This window comes from Schistocerca nitens, chromosome 5, assembly GCF_023898315.1.
Source record: "Schistocerca nitens isolate TAMUIC-IGC-003100 chromosome 5, iqSchNite1.1, whole genome shotgun sequence".
In the NCBI taxonomy this organism is placed as follows: Eukaryota; Metazoa; Arthropoda; class Insecta; order Orthoptera; family Acrididae; genus Schistocerca; species Schistocerca nitens.
In genome coordinates this window covers 865,014,259-865,034,425 of record NC_064618.1, presented here as the reverse complement: position 1 = coordinate 865,034,425, position 20,167 = coordinate 865,014,259, and the positions used below count along the sequence as shown (strand labels likewise).

The window sequence follows — 20,167 nt, the reverse complement described above, 5'->3', positions numbered from 1 at the left end:
GTGAAAATGTTTAGCAGATCAGAAAAAGAACGGGGAGTATTTTACACAAAATTCCTTGGAGATGGGGACTCCAAGGCATACAAAAGTGTTACAGAATCCATGCCATATGTCAATAAGACAATAACTAAACTAGAATGTGTCGGTCATGTTCAGAAACGAATGGGCACTCGTCTAAGGAAACTGAAACAGAATCTGAAGGACAAAATTTTGTCAGATGGTAAAACCATTAGAGGTCGCCTGTCAGATAAAATTATAAATGAATTACAACAATACTATGGTATGGCAATAAGAAATAATGCAAATAATTTGCAGGAAATGAGACAAGCTGTATGGGCCACATATTTACATCGATCATCAACTGATGATAATCCTCAACATTTTGCTTGTCCAGATGGTCCTCAGTCATGGTGCAATTATAGAAAATCTCAAGCTACTGGGGATCCTTATCACCATAAAAATTATATTCCATTGGCTGTTATGGAAGTAATTAAACCAATATATAGAGACTTGGGGCATCCTGATCTTCTGCGAAAATGTCTTCATGGTTGTACCCAGAATCAAAACGAGTCGTTCAACAACCTCATTTGGACTCGTGTACCTAAGAATGTATTTGTTGGGATAAAAACATTGAAATGGGGAGTCAGTGATGCTGTTATTTCATTCAATGATGGTCATATGGGTAGGCTAAAGGTCATGGCAAGGCTCGGCATTGCTCCTGGTATCAACACCATCAGAGGTCTTCAGCTTCTGGACAGCGTGCGAGTAAGGAAGGCTCAGTATGCAGCTGAATTTAATACAAAAAAAGCAAGGGCAGCAAGGAGAAGAAAGCTTCTAGGTGAAGAAGAAGAACTAGAAGATGACCCTGATTACTCTGCTGGACACTTTTGATAATAGAATAAAAGGTATTTGTGAATTTTCATAATAAATTACTTTAATCGCATTTTCTGGCATTTGACATTTTTAGTGTTACATGTACCTTTATCTCATAAACCACTCAACCAACAACATTCAAATTTTCAGAAATGCTGCAAAACAGTTCAAAGAGGCCACTGAACTAGAATCATGACAAGAACTGGCTTATTCTCTGAACTAGGGAAGTTTATGTTATACTTTTTCCAATAAAAAATGGCTTAATGGTAAAAAATTCATAAATACTATACCAACAAAAAGAAAACATTGGTTCTAGTTCAGTGGGCTCACAATATATGCTGAAAACCTCTGCCAGAATTTCAAAGTTCTGAAGATAATAGTTCCAAAGAAAAAGGTACACAAAGTTAGCAAATTTAACATTGGCGAGATAGGGCATTCCAACTCCCCTTAAGTGACAATATACTTTCCCCTCAGTGCTGTAAAACTTATCAGCATAGAAGTTGCCGGCACTTCACAAAACAAAACACAGCAAAAAAAGAAAAAAAAAAAAGACTCATTTTGGGAAGATCTTTGATGTATGGCAACATGTGCATTGCATATTTTCCTATTATGAAAATAAACATATGAATTCCAAAGCACTGAAATCGAGATTGCAATGCACTATTGTTAGCTAATGATAGCTTGTGTCACATGGTATTGCCAGCCTGTAACAGCAGATTCAGAGCATGGAGGACATGATATAGTCAGCCAATAACAGCATTAATGTAGCGCAAATGCACAATTAGGAAAAGTTATGTGTTTAACTTAACGTACACACGATGTAGCTACAAGGAAAGCTAAGATCTCACATATAACACTGATCATCAATTCCCCCGCCCCCACCTGAGGATAATGTTCGGCAGGATCATAAGAGCACAACTGAAAAGTCATCTACATCTACGTAATTACTCTGCTATTCACAATAAAGTGCCTGGCATAGGGTTCAATGAGCCACCTTCAAGCTGTCTCTCTACCATTCCACTTTTGAACGGCAGGAAAAATGAGCTCTTAAATTTTTCTGTGCGAGCAATGATTTCTCTTATTTTATTGTGATGATCATGTCTCAGCGATTGAAATTTCATGAGAAGATCCTGTGGCAACAAAAAATGCCTTTGTTTTGATTGCCACTCCAATTCACATATCATGTCTGTGGCACTATCTCCCCATTTTGCGATAATACAAAATGAGCTGCCCTTCTTTGAATTTTTTCGATGTCACCTGTCAGTCCCACCTGATGCGGATCCCAGAGCACACAGCAGTACTCCGGAATAGGGCAGACAAGTGTGGTGTAAGTAGTCTCTTTAGTAAGCAAGCTGCACCTTTTAAGTGTTCTGCCAATGAATCGCAGTCTTTGGTTTGCTCTACCCACAACATTATCTATCTATGTGATCATTACAATTTAGGTTATTTGTAATTGTAATCCCTAAATATTTAGTTGAATTTGCAGCCTTCAGGTATCTGTGACTTGCCGCATAATCGAAATTTAGTGGATTTCTTTTATTACTCATGTGAATAACTTCACACTTTTCTTTGTTCGGGGTCAATTGCAACTTTTTGCACCATACAGATATCATATATAAATCATTGATGGTAAATGACAGCATCATCTGCAAACAATCTAAGAGAGCTAATCAGATTGTCTCCTATGTCGTGAATATAGATCAGGAACAATAGAGGGCCTGTAACACTTCCTTGGGAAACGACAGATATTACTTCTGTTTTACTCGTTGACTTTCTGTCTACTACTATGAAATGTGACCCTTCTGACAGGAAATCATGAGTCCAGTTGTACAACTGAGGTCCATAGGCATGCAGTTTGGTTAGAAGACTCTTGTGAGGAATGGTGTTGAAAGCCTTTTGGAAATCTAAAAATAGGCAATCAAGTTGACATCCCCTGTCGATAGCACTCATTACTTCAAGAGTATAAAGAGCTAGTTGTGTTTCACAAGAACAATATTTTCTGAATCCCTGCTGACTATGTCAATAATCTTCGATGTAATTAATAATGTTCAAACACAGTATATGTTCCGAAACCCTATTGCAAATCAACGTGATATGGGCCTGTAATTCAGTGGATTTCCCTTTTTGAGTATTGGTGTGACTTAAGCAATTTTCCAGTCTCTAGGTGTGGATCTTTCTGTGAGCGAGTGGTTGTATATAATTGCTAAATATGGAGCTATTGTATCTGTGGTGTCACAGCCAGACACCACACGTGCTAGGTGGTAGCTTAAATCGGCCGCGGTCCTGTAGTACATGTCGGACCCGCATGTCGCCACTGTGTGATCGCAAACCTAGCGCCACCACAAGGCAGGTCTCGAGAGACTGACTCGAACTCAGCCCAGTTGTACGGACGACAGAGCTAGTGACTAGACGTACGAAGCCTTTCTCTCTCATTAGCCGAGAGACAGAATAGCCTTCAGCTAAGTTAATGGCTACGAACTAGCAAGGCGCCATTAGCCTTACAGTGATTGTAATTAAAGTCTCCTTTGTGCGATGTACCACAATGAGTGATTAAAGATAAGTATGATACCAGCTACGTACTTTTCTTCATAGCATTAATTACGTATCCTGTTCCAGTACTTCACGCCCGTCTGCGTTAGTCTCGCGTGCCTTTTTAAGCCACCTCTATCTACAAGGTGTTGGCCCAGCTGCCGACATCACATGGCGACGAGTCTACAAAGGATCTTGTGTTTTACTTTGCCCTAATTTCTTTGTGTCATGGCTTCGCCACAATCTCCAGATGTACTGTCCGAATTTTATCGCTTGCAGAATCAGCAGACGCAGGCGTTATTGGATGCTCTTGGACAGCTCGTCCAGGGTCAACGTGCGCTGCACACCGATGCGGCCGCCGCCGCTTCATCGCTACCGCAGCCACAACATGCTGTTGCACCTCAATTCAGACCCTTTGATGCAACCCACGAGTCCTGGCAAGAGTGGTCCCGTCAATTCGCCTTCCACCTCGCCGCCTTCAGAATTCAAGGTAATGAGCGGCAGCCGTTTTTGCTTTCTTGTGTCGGTGTGTCCACCTACCGTGTGATAGTGAAGTTGTTTCCCCGGTGCGACGTAGCAACTCTGTCCTACGACGAACTTTTGTCTGCTTTAGATGCCTATTTCAAGGAAACAGTAAATGTCGTTGCAAAAAGGTATACGTTCTTTCGTACAAAACGTACGGCCGGTCAGACTAATAGGGAGTGGGTTGCGACATTGCAAGGACTTACTAGGGAGTGTGCGTTTGAATGCGAATGTGGACTTCCTTATTCAGATACTATGGTGCGTGATGCAATAGCACAGAACGTTTCTGATGTTCGCATACGGGAACAGATTTTGAAACTAGTTAATCCCTCCCTTCAACAAGTAATAGACATATTGGACAGGCAAGACACACTTGACTTTGCTCAGGACTCATTTGCAACTTCGCCGGCAGTGTGTCACATTAACCGGCCCGCCGGGCCCGCTGCACGGTACGCTAGGCGGCCCTAGCGCCCGTCAGCGCAGCGGCAGCCTAGCTCGCAAACACGTGCGCCACGTAAGCAAGCTAATGCAGTGAAATCATGCCCGCGGTGTGCAACTAGACATTCGCGTGAAAATTGCCAGTCACGCCAAGCTATTTGCTTTTACTGTCATAAGAAAGGACATGTCCAAAGTGTTTGCCAGAAAAAGCTCAGATCAGACACTCACACCAATTCCCTTTGCTTCGCGCCGGAATCGAACCAAGGTAACTCAGGCTCGTGAACCTTCGCCCATGGATATTCATGTAGTTCATTCCACCCCGTCCGGTGACAGTGTTCATTCCACAAAAAGTGTGCGTCGACATCGACGGAAGTCCCGTCACGTCGCACGTGATTCTGTCCCAGTGTCTGTTCCAGTTGCACAACACAGTCGCTTTTGTCGTCAGCAGGACAATAAACTTTTTGTCGACTTAGACTTTGCAGGCAAAGTGATACCATTCCAGCTCGATACCGGAGCTGCAGTTTCATTGCTCAATCACGACACGTACAACCAACTGGGCAAACCTCCGTTGCGTGCCGCAAATGTTCAGCTCAATAGTTACTCAGGCCAGAAAATACCAGTGTTAGGACAGTGCAGCCTTCTTGCAACACACAAGGGACAAACAAAACTTGTGTCATTTTACGTTCTTCTACTGCAGTGAACTTGTTTGGTTTAGATTTATTTCAGTTGTTTAACTTATCTATAGTAAATCAGGTCCTCTCAGTGATTCAGACTGTGCCTTCCGCCAGCGTTTCTAGTCTATGTGAAGAATTTGCGGACATTTTTGCACCGGGCCTTGGTTGCGCTAAGAACTATGAAGCACATTTGGAACTGAAAGCAAACGCGCAACCGAAGATTTTCAGAGCGCGCAATGTTCCCCACGCATTGCGTGATGAGGTCGCACGAACATTAAACGATTTAGAATCTCACGGTGTAATTGAATGTGTGCAGGCTTCTCTCTGGGCCTCACCCTTAGTAATTTTGCCAAAACCTTCCGGAAAATTGAGACTTTGTGTGGACTTCAAGGCAACTGTGAATCCACAACTAGTAACTGCTACTTTTCCTTTGCCCCGCCCGGAAGATCTTTTTGACAAACTGTGCCCGGGAAAATATTTTTCAAAGTTGGACCTAGCAGATGCGTACTTGCAAATACCTGTGGACGAAGAATCCCAGCGCGTCTTGGTGGTAAACACGCATCTTGGCTTGTATCGCTTCAAAAGACTGCCTTTCGGGTGTGCATCCGCCCCTGCATTGTTTCAGCAATATTTACAAACTGTTTGTGCGTCGGTCCCTACTGCTGCGAACTATCTGGACGATATTGTGATCTCCGGAAAGACAGAAGCCGAACATTTGCAAAATCTCCGAACATTATTTCAGGTCTTGCGACAAAATGGTCTTCGCTTGAGGAAGGACAAATGTGTGTTTTTTGCTCGTGACTTACCGTACCTGGGACATGTAATAAATGCCCAGGGCATCCATCCGAGTCCGGAGCACCTCCGTGCCATACAGGCCTTGCCGTCGCCACAGAACTTGAAACAGCTGCAGAGTGTGTTGGGGAAACTTAATTACTACCATAAATATGTTCCCCATGCCTCTTCCATTTCAGCTCTGCTTCATCGCTTACGCCGTAAAGGTGTTCCGTTCGTCTGGACGACGGAATGCGAACGCGCCTTTCGCCAGTTGAAATCGGCGTTGCTTTCACATACTTGCCTTACGCCATTCGATCCCCGAAAACCCCTTTTGTTGATGGTAGATGCATCGGATTTCGGGATCGGTGCTGTGCTTGCGCACAAAGATGGATCGCATGATCGCCCTATTGCCTTTGCGTCAAAATTGCTCTCATCTGCGCAAAGAAATTATTCCCAGATAGAGAAAGAGGCTTTAGCTCTCGTGTTTGGTGTTACTAAGTTTCACGATTTCTTGTATGGTAGTCACTTTACCATCATCACGGACCACAAACCTTTGACATCGCTTTTTCATCCGAACAAGCCGGTACCTCCGCGTACGGCGCAGAAATTCATTCGCTGGTCTCTTTTCCTCTCGCCGTACCGCTACGATATCTTGTATCGGTCCACTGCTAAGCACGGAAACGCTGATGCGTTGTCCCGTTTGCCTGTTGCTGAGGATAAAGCATTCGATTCTTCCGAACTTGCTTGCATGTTCATTGATGCGGAAACCGATGACGTGGTCGCATCGTTTCCGATTGATTTTCGTCGTGTGGCTACCGCCACAGCTGCTGACCCTGTCCTTGCTCCCGTTTTGCGTTTTGTTGCTACGCAATGGCCCTTGTCCAAGTCACGGATCGAGGATCCGCTGGTTCGCCGATTTTTTGCTCACAAGGAGAGACTTTTTGTACGACGTGGTGTTTTGTTGTTGCGTTCTGATAATGATCAGTCCCGAGTCGTGGTCCCACGTTCGTTACAGTCCTCTGTCTTACGGCTTCCTCACCACGGACATTGGGGTATAGTGCGTACGAAACAACTTGCTCGTCAGCACTGTACTTGGTTCGGAATCGATGCTCCTCTTGCGTGGCGTGTGCCGAACAACAATCCGCACCGCCGCAGAAATTCTTTGCATGGCCGAAAGCCACTTCCCCTTGGCAACGCTTGCACATCGATTTTGCTGGTCCATTCTGGAATGCTCGTTGGTTGGTTGTGGTCGATGCTTTCAGTAATTTTCCTTTTGTTGTCTGGATGTCTTCCACGACGTCTTCTGCCACAATCCAAGCCTTGTCTGCTATCTTTTGCATTGAAGGTCTTCCGCAGACTATTGTTTTCGACAATGGCCCACAATTCATGTCCGCAGAATTTCAGTCCTTCTGCAAGGCCAATGGTATTCAACATCTGACGTCCGCGCCGTTTTCGCCTCAGTCAAATGGTGCCGCGGAACGATTGGTCCGGACTTTCAAGTCACAGATGTTGAAATTGAAAGAGTCGCATTCTTGGGAGGACGCATTATTGCTCTTTTTGTCCTCGTATCGCTCTCAGCCCCGCGATGGTCGCTCGCCGGCTGAGTTGGTCCATGGTCGTTCTCATCGAACCTTGATGTCTTTGCTGAATCCGCCGCATCAGGTTCCTGTGCAGCGACGGACTCCTGCTTTTGCTCCTGGCGACGTTGTCTTCTATCGCACCTATCGCGGTTCACGGCGTTGGCTCGCAGGGCGCATTCTTCGCTGCCTCGGCCGCGCGATGTATTTGGTTTTGGGGGCCTCTGGTGAGGTGCGTCGGCATCTCAATCAGCTGCGCCTCTGTCGTCGCCCGGGTTCTGCCGCTCCCCGTCTGCTTTCAGCGACGGAGCCGTCAGGTCAGCGCCCTGGGGACCCATCTACTGGCTCGCCTCATCCCCAGGTGTTACCGACGCTGCCTTCCGTTTTGCCTCATGGCGTCGTGCCGCCGCCGCAGCCGCCTCCGGCGCTGCCCGCAGTGGACGCTTCGCTGCAGCCGCCACGCGCCTCCCTGGGTCACGCGCCGCTGATCGCTTCCCGTGACCAGCTGTCCTCCGCCATGGAACTCTTGCCCGCTCCGGACCAGATGTCGTCATCGCGCGTCGGATTCTCCGACCACATGGAGGTCGACCCTTCGGCCCCTCCTGTCTCTTTACGGGCGCATACATTGCATGTTGATGTGCACCCTGGACTAGGTTTTCAGGCGTTTCCTAGCTCCCCTCGGACCGAATGGCCGGGTGCGGGTGGCACAGCCTCGCCTGTTGTTAGGCTCCCCACCTCATCGCATACGTCAACATGGGGTCCTCCCCACGGCGGGCGGAAGCCTTATCTCACGACCATTCGCCGATTTGCGGGGGAGGAATGTGGTGTCACAGCCAGACACCACACGTGCTAGGTGGTAGCTTAAATCAGCCGCGGTCCTGTAGTACATGTCGGACCCGCGTGTCGCCACTGTGTGATCGCAAACCTAGCGCCACCACAAGGCAGGTCTCGAGAGACTGAGGAGACCTCGTCCCCAGTTGTACGGACGACAGAGCTAGTGACTAGACGTACGAAGCCTTTCTCTCTCATTAGCCGAGAGACAGAATAGCCTTCAGCTAAGTTAATGGCTACGAACTAGCAAGGCGCCATTAGCCTTACAGTGATTGTAATTAAAGTCTCCTTTGTGCGATGTACCACAATGAGTGATTAAAGATAAGTATGATACCAGCTACGTACTTTTCTTCATAGCATTAATTACGTATCCTGTTCCAGTACTTCACGCCCGTCTGCGTTAGTCTAGCGTGCCTTTTAAGCCACCTCTATCTACAAGGTGTTGGCCCAGCTGCCGACACATCAGTATCAGTATAGTCTGAAAGGAACTTGACTGGTATAGAATCTCGACCAGAAGCCTTGCCTTTATTAAAATCATTTAAGCTGGTTTGCTACACCGAGGATATCTACTTCTACGTTTCTCATCTTGGCAGAATATCTTCATTGGAATTCAGGAGTATTTAATTTGTCTTCTTTGGTGAAGGAGTTTCTATAAGGCACTACTTGTGTAGGGAATTCAGTCTTTCATTTAATTAAGAAGCTGAGTCATGAAATATTTTTTATTCTCTTTAATAATGTAATTACTTTCGTTTTTGTAAATCAAAAGGCTGCAAAGCTTTCTGCCGACTACCGGTAGCTGACTGGAAGCTCTACAGCACCACATGCTGTCACTATGTAGTGTTCACAACAGTAACTCTTGTTTAACATAAAACAAAATCCTTAATCATTTGAAAATAAACATCAGTTACATTATCAGATACCGTCTTCAAATATTCACAAAACTTAACATTCGACTAAATATTCAAATGTTACGTTCTGTTACATAAATATATACAAAAATATATCAGTAGCAGTGCCTCTCCACAGAAATCTTCAATCATTTGATGCTGCTCCTGACTCCTCAGTTTTTGGAAAATAGTCATCTGTTTTGAAAATTTCAGGTGGCTGGTAAGGTGGAGAACTGGCTGCCCTTGACAGTGGATCAGACTTTTTCTGAAATAAATAAATATATACTGGTAATAATTTTTGCATAATTGTAATTGGATCTACATAGTAGAACAAATTCACAGTTGCAAAATTTATACATAAAAAGCAGCAAAACTCTCACTTTTCTTTAAATTATCATTACATCAAAAAGATGATTTTAGATAAAAATAAGAGCATTAATTAATTTTACAGTGACCACATGTGAGAAATGACTTTCATAAACCGTGCTACTGAGTTAAAGATGTCTGTAATACAACCTTCATTCAATGAGTGTGTTGGACTCTGGTAAAGCACTATTAAAATAATTAAATATTTGGTTAGTTTATTGCTGGCATTTCCTACTTCCTTGCATCATTTCTCAGTTGTGAAGTAGTAAATATCCAGCATTTATGACTAGAGGGAGCATAAAACATAAAAGGAATGAGGAACACAAATTGAATTGTTGAAATAAATTTTATATTGACAGCAAGGAGACAGATAAAGTGTGTTTACAAAATAAAGTGTCAGTTGCACTGAAGCACAAGCAGAAGTGCATGCAGTATTATTAAATGCATTTGACAAAATCAAATCAACACAGAAAATTAACAGTCAGGTCAAATGAAGCAGAATGAACACCAAGCAAAAAGTATCCCTGGCACAACCTGTCTCATGTAATCATGAAATAAGAGCTGAGCTGTTAGAAAGCATGATTTTGATATTTCATATTTGCTGAAATAATTTTGGCAATATGCACCAGCAAGAGAGAGGGAAAAATTCAAATCACAGGCAGTGAGAATAAGTCATCTGTTATTGACTTGTGTGGAATCAGAAATCCTCCACTGTTTGCGTACTGGAATAGAAGGGAGAACTGATAGAGGTACTCAAGATACCCTCTGCCACACACCGTCAGGTGGCTTGTGGAGTATGGATGTAGATGAGGATGTAGTCCATTGGATAAATGGCTGCAAAACATTTCCATCACTGTGATAAGTAATTAGAGGCAAAATTGCTACATTATCCTGGAAGACTGGCTGTTAAATAAGAACACAGCAATTAACAAAGAGCCTTTATTCTCATCTTCGAAACAGATTGAGCACACTGAACCAATTTTATAAAACTAGCTAACTGAATGGGACTGGGCAATGTAAGTGGAAGATGACTTCACCTTGCCCCTACATGAGTTCAGTGCCTGCTAAAAACAAGATACTGAAGAAGAAGGATCTATTTTACAGTGCCAAACTGAGTACGGGGCGAAAGCTACTGAGCAGCAGGTTCCAAGATTTAGTTCCTTTTTCTTCTGCTAAAACATTACTGGTCCAGCCTAACCCTCTCACAAATGCTTCATCATGGCAGCCATCTTTTAAATTATGTCTGACACTTGCACAAAATTAAAGTCTTGAAAACTATGGCACAAACAGTACAAAATAAGGTAAATATGTAGGAAACTGATTGGGCTCCATCCACTTACTTGCACCAATCGGGAACACACAAAATCACTCTTAAAGTATAATAGGGTGAGAAATTAATTAGTTACTTTCATGTTAAATGGACCATCTGCATGATAAATTGGAATGAGTCATTTCACATGATCACATTGCAAATTTTTAATTTCTAAATACGGCTAATGCTGAACAATTATAAATTGGCTTTTTTTATTAAATATACAGGGGTAAGTTAGTAATTCCTACTCACCACCTATTACACATTACAATAATAGAAATTCTCCTACAGAATAGAAGGAGTTGTCAAAGAGAAACTTTTTCAGCTTGTTTTCATAATTTGCTTTGCTGTCTCCTATATTTTATATCACTGAACATGCTGTCAAAATTTTTTGTTGCAGCACTGTGAACTCCTTTTTGTGCTGAAGACAAAGCTAACGTGGAGTAATGAATGTCAATTTTCCTTCTGGTATTGTAATTATGTACACCACTGTTTTCTTTGAACTGTAGTGGATTATTTGCAACAAACTTCTTGAGGGAATAACTATATGTCTACAAGTTGACATATGTCCATTTACAATGCCAGGACATGTACTAATGGAGGCAAAAAAGTGAAAATAAGCTTATATACCAGAATAAAATATCAAGCAGCATAGTGTTTTCCAGTTCTCTGCATGATGTCTAAAAGATGATCATGGGTGAGCAACACATATTACTCTTAAAATATGTTTTCGAGCCAGGAAGACTTTCTTTATTAAAGATGAGGTACTGTATAATATTATTCCACACAACACTAATGGATGAAAGTAGGTCACTATTTACTGATTTCTCTCTCTCAAAGATAGTTACTTCATTGGAATAACAACACCTACAAAATGTTTGTCTTGATGTGGAAGTTCACATTCAGTTTAAAAAATCACAAATAATGAACCATTGGTAAACAGTGACATTAAAAAGGCAAACAATCCCAATATATTTTACCAAACACAAAAGATAGATGTTTCCTTCCTTAATTACAAAGTCAAAGTGGTCAGCAAATGTACTTGCAAACAACTTTCAGTAGCTTGTACCTCTTTCTGAATGCTGCCACTGTCTACCATTACAGATTTTTTCAAATATCAGTTCAGCTACAGCATTTCTTGTCAGTGACTGAACACATGTCACAATATATCTTGTAACTTGAAATTATGCTGCTTTAGTTGGCAACGAATAACTTCTGTTACGCTCCCTAACACCAAACTCCACTCCGAATCTAGACTTAATCCCTAGACTGTATAAACAAAGTACCACTGACCAACATGCAATAAGTCACGTAGTGGAAACATCTCTGCTGCAGTAGAGCAATATGAGCAACATATGCCTTGCAGGCAATTGTTTGATAGTTATAACAAACAATCATACTTACAACCAGCAACTTGCAGTTGACATCTTTAGAGCTAGTAAACACAAATCTTATTACAAGTATCCAATGTATACAAGGTTTTCATGCAAGATGGGCAGTTCTAATTTTTCAAATGGGATTCAAGATACAGAAACATAAGTTTTTACAAGTGAGTATTTAAAATGGTACAAACATGTTACTGGCATTAAGATTGCTCTTGAAAAAAGTACTGCAATAATGTAACCACTGTTAACATTTCCAGTACAACACTCGCTTAATGAAGTGGGAAATGTAAAGATTCAGACTGGCAGCTCAGTACACTTTCCATCCTGTTATGATGTTTTTTTTATGATAACAGATGATGTGTACTGGTATGTATGTTGATCCATTTAAAACAACCACAGTTCCTTTAATATTTTGATAGGTAATAGAAATTTGAATGTTAACTATATAGCAAAATGACTGCCTGTTTGTTTACAACCATCTTTTTCAAAATACTTGACATTGGACACTGAACAGTTAGTGAAATCTTAGGAGGTACACATAATTTGGGACACAGTGTTTAAGCTTATCTGTAACTTGAGAATTTCCTTTCCTAATGGACACATTATTTCAAAATCATTAAACTCTCCCTCTCTGAGAACTTCCATTTTTTAGGTCATATACATAAACTACAGGTAATTGAAGGTACCACATTAATAAACAGTTGTCTTTGAATAATTTTGGAGTGACATGGAGTCCAAAGAGCGTCAATCTTTCAATTAATTCAATTAAATTTTATTTTATCTTCTTTTCTTCTTCATTTCTGAATGGACTGTAAAAAAGCCAGTTTTTTTATATTTTCTGTCATAATTTCATTTTTTCTGCTTTTTTACATTATCTACTTTTCCTTAATGCTTAATGCTGCTTCTTCAGGGGATTATCACGTCACCTTAAATTCAGTTATTAAAGGATGCCCACATAGTACTAGGGACAGAACGCTTGCTGGCATTGAAATCGAATAGCAGTGAAATCTAAATTCAGATTGGGATTTACACTGACAGTATCTTGCAAATTTATTACACATTCCAAATGTGAAATAATCTGGTTGAAGTTAAGCATCAAAGTTGGGAAAACATGATAATCAGATGCTTTTACAGACCACCTCCCATAGTGGCAGAGCACTCCCGAGAAAATTTGGAGAATATTATAAATTTGCTTGTACTGTCAATAATGTATAAAAATGAGGACTCACTAATCAGGCCATCTTAGGTTGGTTGATGTTGTCATTCCCTTTATTTTCCACCCAAAATGCTGAGAGTTGCAATTTCTGAATTTCATCTTGATTCCAGAAGATGCTAGGGGGAATGCAAGTCAGCTCTGGCGGAGCCTTTCATATGTGAATAAGCATGATGCAACTTAGGTGTGGCAAATGACTCAGATATTGCTAATGACTGTTTTGCCTCAACAGCCCCCCCTCCCCCCCCCCCATGTGGTCCCCATTTAGAACCACATAAGAGGCACTTGTAGCAACACAGCAATCACACCCCCCTCCCCTAAAACAATTTCTAATAATAATAGAAATATGCCTATACATATAATTATGGGGACAGGCACATGGTCTAAATTTCCAAATGGATGTTACTATAAAACAGATGAAACCGTTGAATGGCTTAAGATGTCAAAATGCCAATTACATCAAACAATGGAAACTCCAGGCAGGAATGCAGAAAATGCCAATAAATTTATACAAAAGGAAACTAAAGAGACAGGTAATTTACAAGACGAAGAGATGTCAGAATTTCTGAAGATACGAATGTATTGAAAACACATGTCAGGAGATGGAATGGTTTGGAGGTGTATACATGAAGGTTCACAGCAATGTTTAATCTGGTGGAGGGGGATGCAGCAGATAACAAATTAGAAGGGGATGAAAATGGTTGAATTAGCTACAAAAATATATTTTTGTATAAGCTTGGTGTAGAGGAGAAAAGTTTTAGTGGAATTCAGTCACTTACTGACAAGTTGGCATTTAACAAAGCCACTGCAACCAGCAGAACTAAGTATAATGCATTGCAGCACTGTTTCAAAAAGTATTAGAAATCTATACTTCTTTTATCCAATTCCACAGTTTGTTGAGAATGGCTAGTGGAAGACTGAACAGTGGGCCAGCTGACAACTGACAACATCCAAAGCATGTTCACAATTGGTGCTGTCTGCTAAGCATGTAACTCTGGGACGCATTCTGAATAGGGAATAAAACTTGCACATTTCAATTGACACGGGGTTTGACAATGTCCTGCTGTAACAGGGAGCCCTGAATATTCTAATTTCAATTTACATAAATTTCCTTATGGAGACATTCCTGGAATCTGCAGTAACCACTGCTGCTAAAATAAAATGATCTAAGACACCATTTTGTCAAATGATGTACCCCAACATTCATATTGTGGAAGTGGTGGCATAGGGCTCCTAAGCCTCCAGATGGTGTGCCACAGTTGTGGGTGGAGCCCGAAGCCTCTACATAGTGATAGTGTGTGGTACTTGCCAGATATAGATTGACACTTGTCTAGATATTGGACCACATATTTTTCAGGCTTCTATGGGCACAGGGACACAGAATAAATGTTGAACAATAGTTTGGTGATATCTATATTCAAGTAGATATCTGAATTTACATAAGGGGCCGACTGCAGTTGTGATTGTGTGTATGATGGCACTGGGTACCTCTATCAGCCCCATTTGCTTTGTAAACTGATTATTGTTAACAGAAACCATTACATCAGCTAACCTGCAGATACTGCATATCCTTTCCTTGGTACACTGCTGATATTATGCTCCAACGGGACAACAGTGATGAAAAGTTGTTCAGAATTTGTAAGCTTTTTTTTTGTAGCAGGCTACACAGACCTTCTATGATCTGTCCTTTAATCATGAAAGCTGCCAATTCAGCACAGCACAGACTTTTTCACTGAGCCTGGCACTATCAGTACCTTCTGACAACAACCTGTACCAAAGAACTGTGGACTTATCAGTGCTTAGAGGACACATTCCCTGTGCCTTTGATAATATGGTATAGAATACAGAAGAAGATTTTGCAGTGTGCAGTACCTCCACATCTTACATTGGTAAAAATGTGTCATTTGCATTGAAGCTAATCTGTGTTAGAATAATCCCATGCTCTTCCGAACACATGTTGAAGTGAAAAACAAAATCAAATATATGAATTGCAAACTATACGCTTCACAGGATGAATTACCTTTATACGTGTTCATATATCGATGGGTCAGTAAATTTATATTTGATGTGAATAGAGAAAGTCTGAAGGTTATGAGTTGTTAACAGTAACACTAACAGCAAATCCGTGATATAGTACTAAACTTGGGAAGACAAAAATATCCAAGAAAAGGATGTGCTGCTTAGAATATACGCAAAAGAGATATACTATGAATTTGTGACACACAAAAAACCAATAATACTAAGAGCTTGTAACAGACAAGATTTAGATGCTACAAACCAGTAAAAATGTGTATAAACCTAATAACAATAAAATATGATGGAACAGAACTAAAAAGTGGATATGTAACTCAAAGAGAATTTTTAAAACAATATAACTGATATGAATATAATCAAAAATAAACTAATAACAATACGGAGAGGATAAAAAATAAACAGAAAGAATTAAATTGAAATATATGAGATGAATAAGAGGTGCCAATAAAATAGTAAATAGTCAGTGGAAAGTATAAAAATTATACACGTGTATTGGTGTACACCACAAGCAATATGATTCATGGAGGAGGGTACATAGCAATTTCTTTCTTCCTCCTCCCCTCCATATTGAATTCCATTTGAAGACAAATGTAGGAAGTACAATTGTCAGTATGTCACTATCATTCTGTCACTATGTTTATATGCCCACCCCCCACCCAGTTTTCGTAAACCGATTTCTCAATATTGCTTCCAGATGGTCATTTAAACACTCCAACAACTACTCTGAAAATATGGTTCTAGCTGACAGATTGCCTTTTCAACAATATGTATTCGCTCCAATGTAAACATTTACCATTTCTGAAATGAGACTGGGTTGTCAGATTATGACATGCTTTAAAAAATGTAAGTTAATCTGAATGGAATAACTTTTGTACAATGAAAAAAGAAGAAATATTTAACAGGTAAAGAAGTTATTAACCTCCTAAATTTAACTCGAGATAAATATCCATCATGCTGACTAAATCAGAACCACAAAAGCTAACCTGGAGAGGCCATTCACTTCGAACATGTTACGATGAAAAAACGTATTTTGCCAAGAGAGTAAGATCTATTCAAATGTTAACACATTTTTTTTAAATAAATAAAAGACACGTTCAGTTTTCATCTTCCAGGAGTCCTGTTCCGTGTAAATGCAGCATGAATAAACCTGATTTTCTCCAGTTTTGCTTCCGTAGTCATTATGAGAATGTGTACTGCAGGAAGAAATATGTTTCTTCACTCATACTGGAACATGGTCTCCTGCAATTGCAACAATAATCTTCTTCACGATTTTGTGTATTGTCTCCTAAAGTACTTTGTTGAGAATATCAGTGACAGTTTAACACTGACTGAAAAGAAATTAAAAAATGGGAAAACATGGAAATTTTTCACAGATCACTGCAAAGCCATTTTGCTATTATCTGCATGTCGTGTGTCATTTATATCCACCCAGATTGCTGTGCATCTTAACACATTGCTTCTGGGATTTGGGCAAGTGCGTTGGCCCCCGACTGAATCAGCCCGACGGACTGACGAGGAGGCCCAGTGTTCCGGCCAGCATGGATGTAGTTTTTAGGTTGTTTCCCATGCCCACTAGGTGAATACCTGGCTGTTTCCAAAGTCTTGCTTCAGTTACACGAGTTGCAAACATTGAGAAGATGTTCACACACTTACACATATTAACACTATACACAGACACTTGGGTACACATATTCCCCTCCGTGAGGGGTGATGACAGGAATGGCATCTGGTCAGTCCTTAAATTATCCACACCATTTCTGATAGTAACCATGCCAACCCTGTGTAGAGGCAGGACAAACACAAAATAAAAAGAAGCCATGTCTCAATTTATCAGATCTCGGTTATGGCACTTTTCTGAATTGAAGGTGCAGGCAGGTGTTAAAACCTGCCTATTATGAGGAGACTTAAAATCCAATTTTAATGTTGTTAAAAGACTAGTAGAAAATATTTGAGGTGTCAGTCCAAAGAAAACTCTAACTTAGTGTCACAAAATATATTGATATCAATGGTGACTAACTGCCCAGATAGCCAAGCAAATAATCTGCCTCACATATTATCATTGGGGGCCACAGTGTCGGCCAGCCTGGATGATGTTTTTAGGCGGTTTTCCACATCTGCTTAGGTGAATACTGGACTGTTTCCTGAGTTCCACCTCAGTTACACATGGTGAAAACACTCTGAGAAACAATGTCAAATATGATAATGTGATATATACTAGACACAGACAGAGGCATACAAGGATCCTCCTCAGGGGATGAGGGGAGAAAGTTGGCAGTAATTTTAAACATTTCACTACTCTAGATGCATATATATGCTAACTCTTTCAATGCTCCAGGTACATATATGCTACAGTAAAACCCCATTTTTAAATTCCACATTTTACATTTTGCCACTGTTTACATTCATTTTTGTTGGTCTCAACAGAAGTCTTATTGCCTCAGTAGAATGCTTCTCCATCATTAACAACTCTGTCTTGCAACACTTTCTGCATTTTAAGTTTTGTTTGATGTTATCACAACCTTTAACATTGATCTTTATACAGATCTCTACAAAAAGTGCATCATATTCATGCTCAAAGTCAGCCATGGAAAAAAAGCAGAAAATGCAGACTATATGCAAAGTTAATGATAGTGTAATGTAACGTTAGTGTGGTAAGGAAGATTTTCATTGTCAGTGTGTTGGGTCACAGCCACCTGCATGATTGGTCTGCAGGGTGACAAAGTATGCTAAATCACTGCCTTAATGATAATCATGATCTGATGATAGATACTCCAGTAGCAACTTCCTTCTGCTCATTGTGTTGTATTAAAACAGCTTTAATTTAATTTCACAGTCATTTATACAAATAAACACGACTCTTGAAAAGGCTGTCTCCACAATGGGCTTTTACAAATTGTTGTGACTTCCATGTGAAACACACTAATCCCTACTAGGCATGCAGTCTTAGGTTGGACAGCTTGATGTCAGACACAAACATTCCTCCTCAACATGCTCCATAACATGATGATAATTTCCGCCTCTTTCTCGCCCAAGGCATCCCTGAGCCAAATGACTTACTTGTCAGCAACAAGCTGTAGATTCATGCCTGCTGCTCTCTGTTTATGAAGACTTCAATGTTTTAACCATTATTATGTTACAAATTTCATTTACAGTAATTTTATAATGATTGTTGATTATAAGTCTCACATTACAACATGAATATCTTTTTAATGTGATTTCATGAAAGACCTTTTCTTCTGTGTTTTATTTACAGCGTTCGACATGATCGGAATGAAGAAGGAAACCCGCCCGAGGGAATCCTGCACATGTGCTCGTGTGTGTGTGTGTGTGTGTGTGTGTGTGTGTGTGTGTGTGTGTGTGTGTGTCAGCACCCTTACACTCATTAAAACAAATGAATGTGGATAAAATCCATAAAACTCCTGCATACTCTGCTCTCACTCCCACCTCACTCAAATTGACCAGACAATCACTAACTCACATGCACTAAAACAATGGAGAATCAGTTAAAGTAGCTATAGATGAGACTAAAACACAAATAAAATGACAAAGATGCTAAAAGGAAGGCACAGGGAAATGTCACTGGCTGACCACATACTAAAAACATGGGTGAGCCAGTCACCCTGTTAACACATTACAACCATCTCCCTAAAGTCTTGGGAAAATATTGGATACTTTGCAAAACTTTAAAACTTGAACCACATTCATTTGAATGTTACTTAAAATAGAGGACAGATCCGGCAGCAAATCCGCTACAATCTGCTGGCCGGAAAATAAAACACAATCCAATAAAATGTGCCACGCAGTGATTTGTACATCACAAGCACCACACAATGGAGGATCGTCTCACTGGAGCAAGAAGGAGGTATGCTATGGCCGCATTGTGGACTTCATTAGATGGAGCTTATTTTCAATCACTTCCAACCACTCTTTCTCCCACTGACACAAGATTCTGGATCTTAACAGTGAGGCTACAGCATGCAGGGGAATAGCACACTGAAATAACTGAGAATCACAACATGCCTCCTTAGCTGCTAGATCCACCCTTTCATTCCGTGCAATACCCATGCGCCATGGTACTCAACAGAAAGGCACCTCCTTCTCCAGACATCGTAACAGGAGGAGGGTGTCCTGGATATTCTGAACAACTTTATCTGCTGGATACAAGCATTGTACAGAGTGAAGGACACTCAGAGAATCAGAACAGACAAGAAATTTAGTGCTGGAAGAACATCTCACGTGCTCCAGTGCCCACAAGATTGCATATAATTCTGCAATGAAGACAGTAAGGTTGAGACAACTGGACCTTGAGAATACAATCTGGGAAAATAACAGAGCAACTAATGGAGTCTTTAAAGACAGCTACATTGTTGAGGTGTTCACATAAAAGTCCTTCCATGAACGCACAAAAGCCCTACAAAACTGAAGCAGACACCCCCAAGACCTGTGCCTAAGGCACTTGATGATATTTAGTGCCTTCAGGGTTCTAGCTTTCATGTCTCTCAGGTGCGGTAACCACGACAGTTTGAAGTCAAAAATGAGGCCCAGAAACTTCGCTAAGTCTTCAAAATATGATGAGAACGATTGAAATGAACATGCGCACACACTTATCTACAAAAAATTGAAAACCTGTCTTTGCAGCCTATTCCTCCAACCACTGCACTGTAAGCTGCAACTGATGGGTTGCTTTGCAACACTGGAGAAGGAAAGAAAACAGCAAAATTGTCCACAAATAAGGAGCACTGTACAGGACTCCTT

The 20,167-nt window shown here is 41.0% G+C and overlaps 1 protein-coding gene across 1 annotated transcript in view; it reads right to left on the bottom strand.

Annotated features, from left to right (window-relative positions):
• Nucleotides 1-8,928: 8,928 nt before the first annotated feature.
• The window catches only part of LOC126260033 (biogenesis of lysosome-related organelles complex 1 subunit 4), a 55,361-nt gene continuing 44,122 nt past the window's right edge, over nt 8,929-20,167 (bottom strand). The window contains exon 4 of the mRNA XM_049957205.1: nt 8,929-9,367. Coding sequence (XP_049813162.1) covers nt 9,248-9,367 — 120 coding nt within the window. The 3' untranslated portion in view covers nt 8,929-9,247. The remainder of the gene's footprint in view (nt 9,368-20,167) is intronic.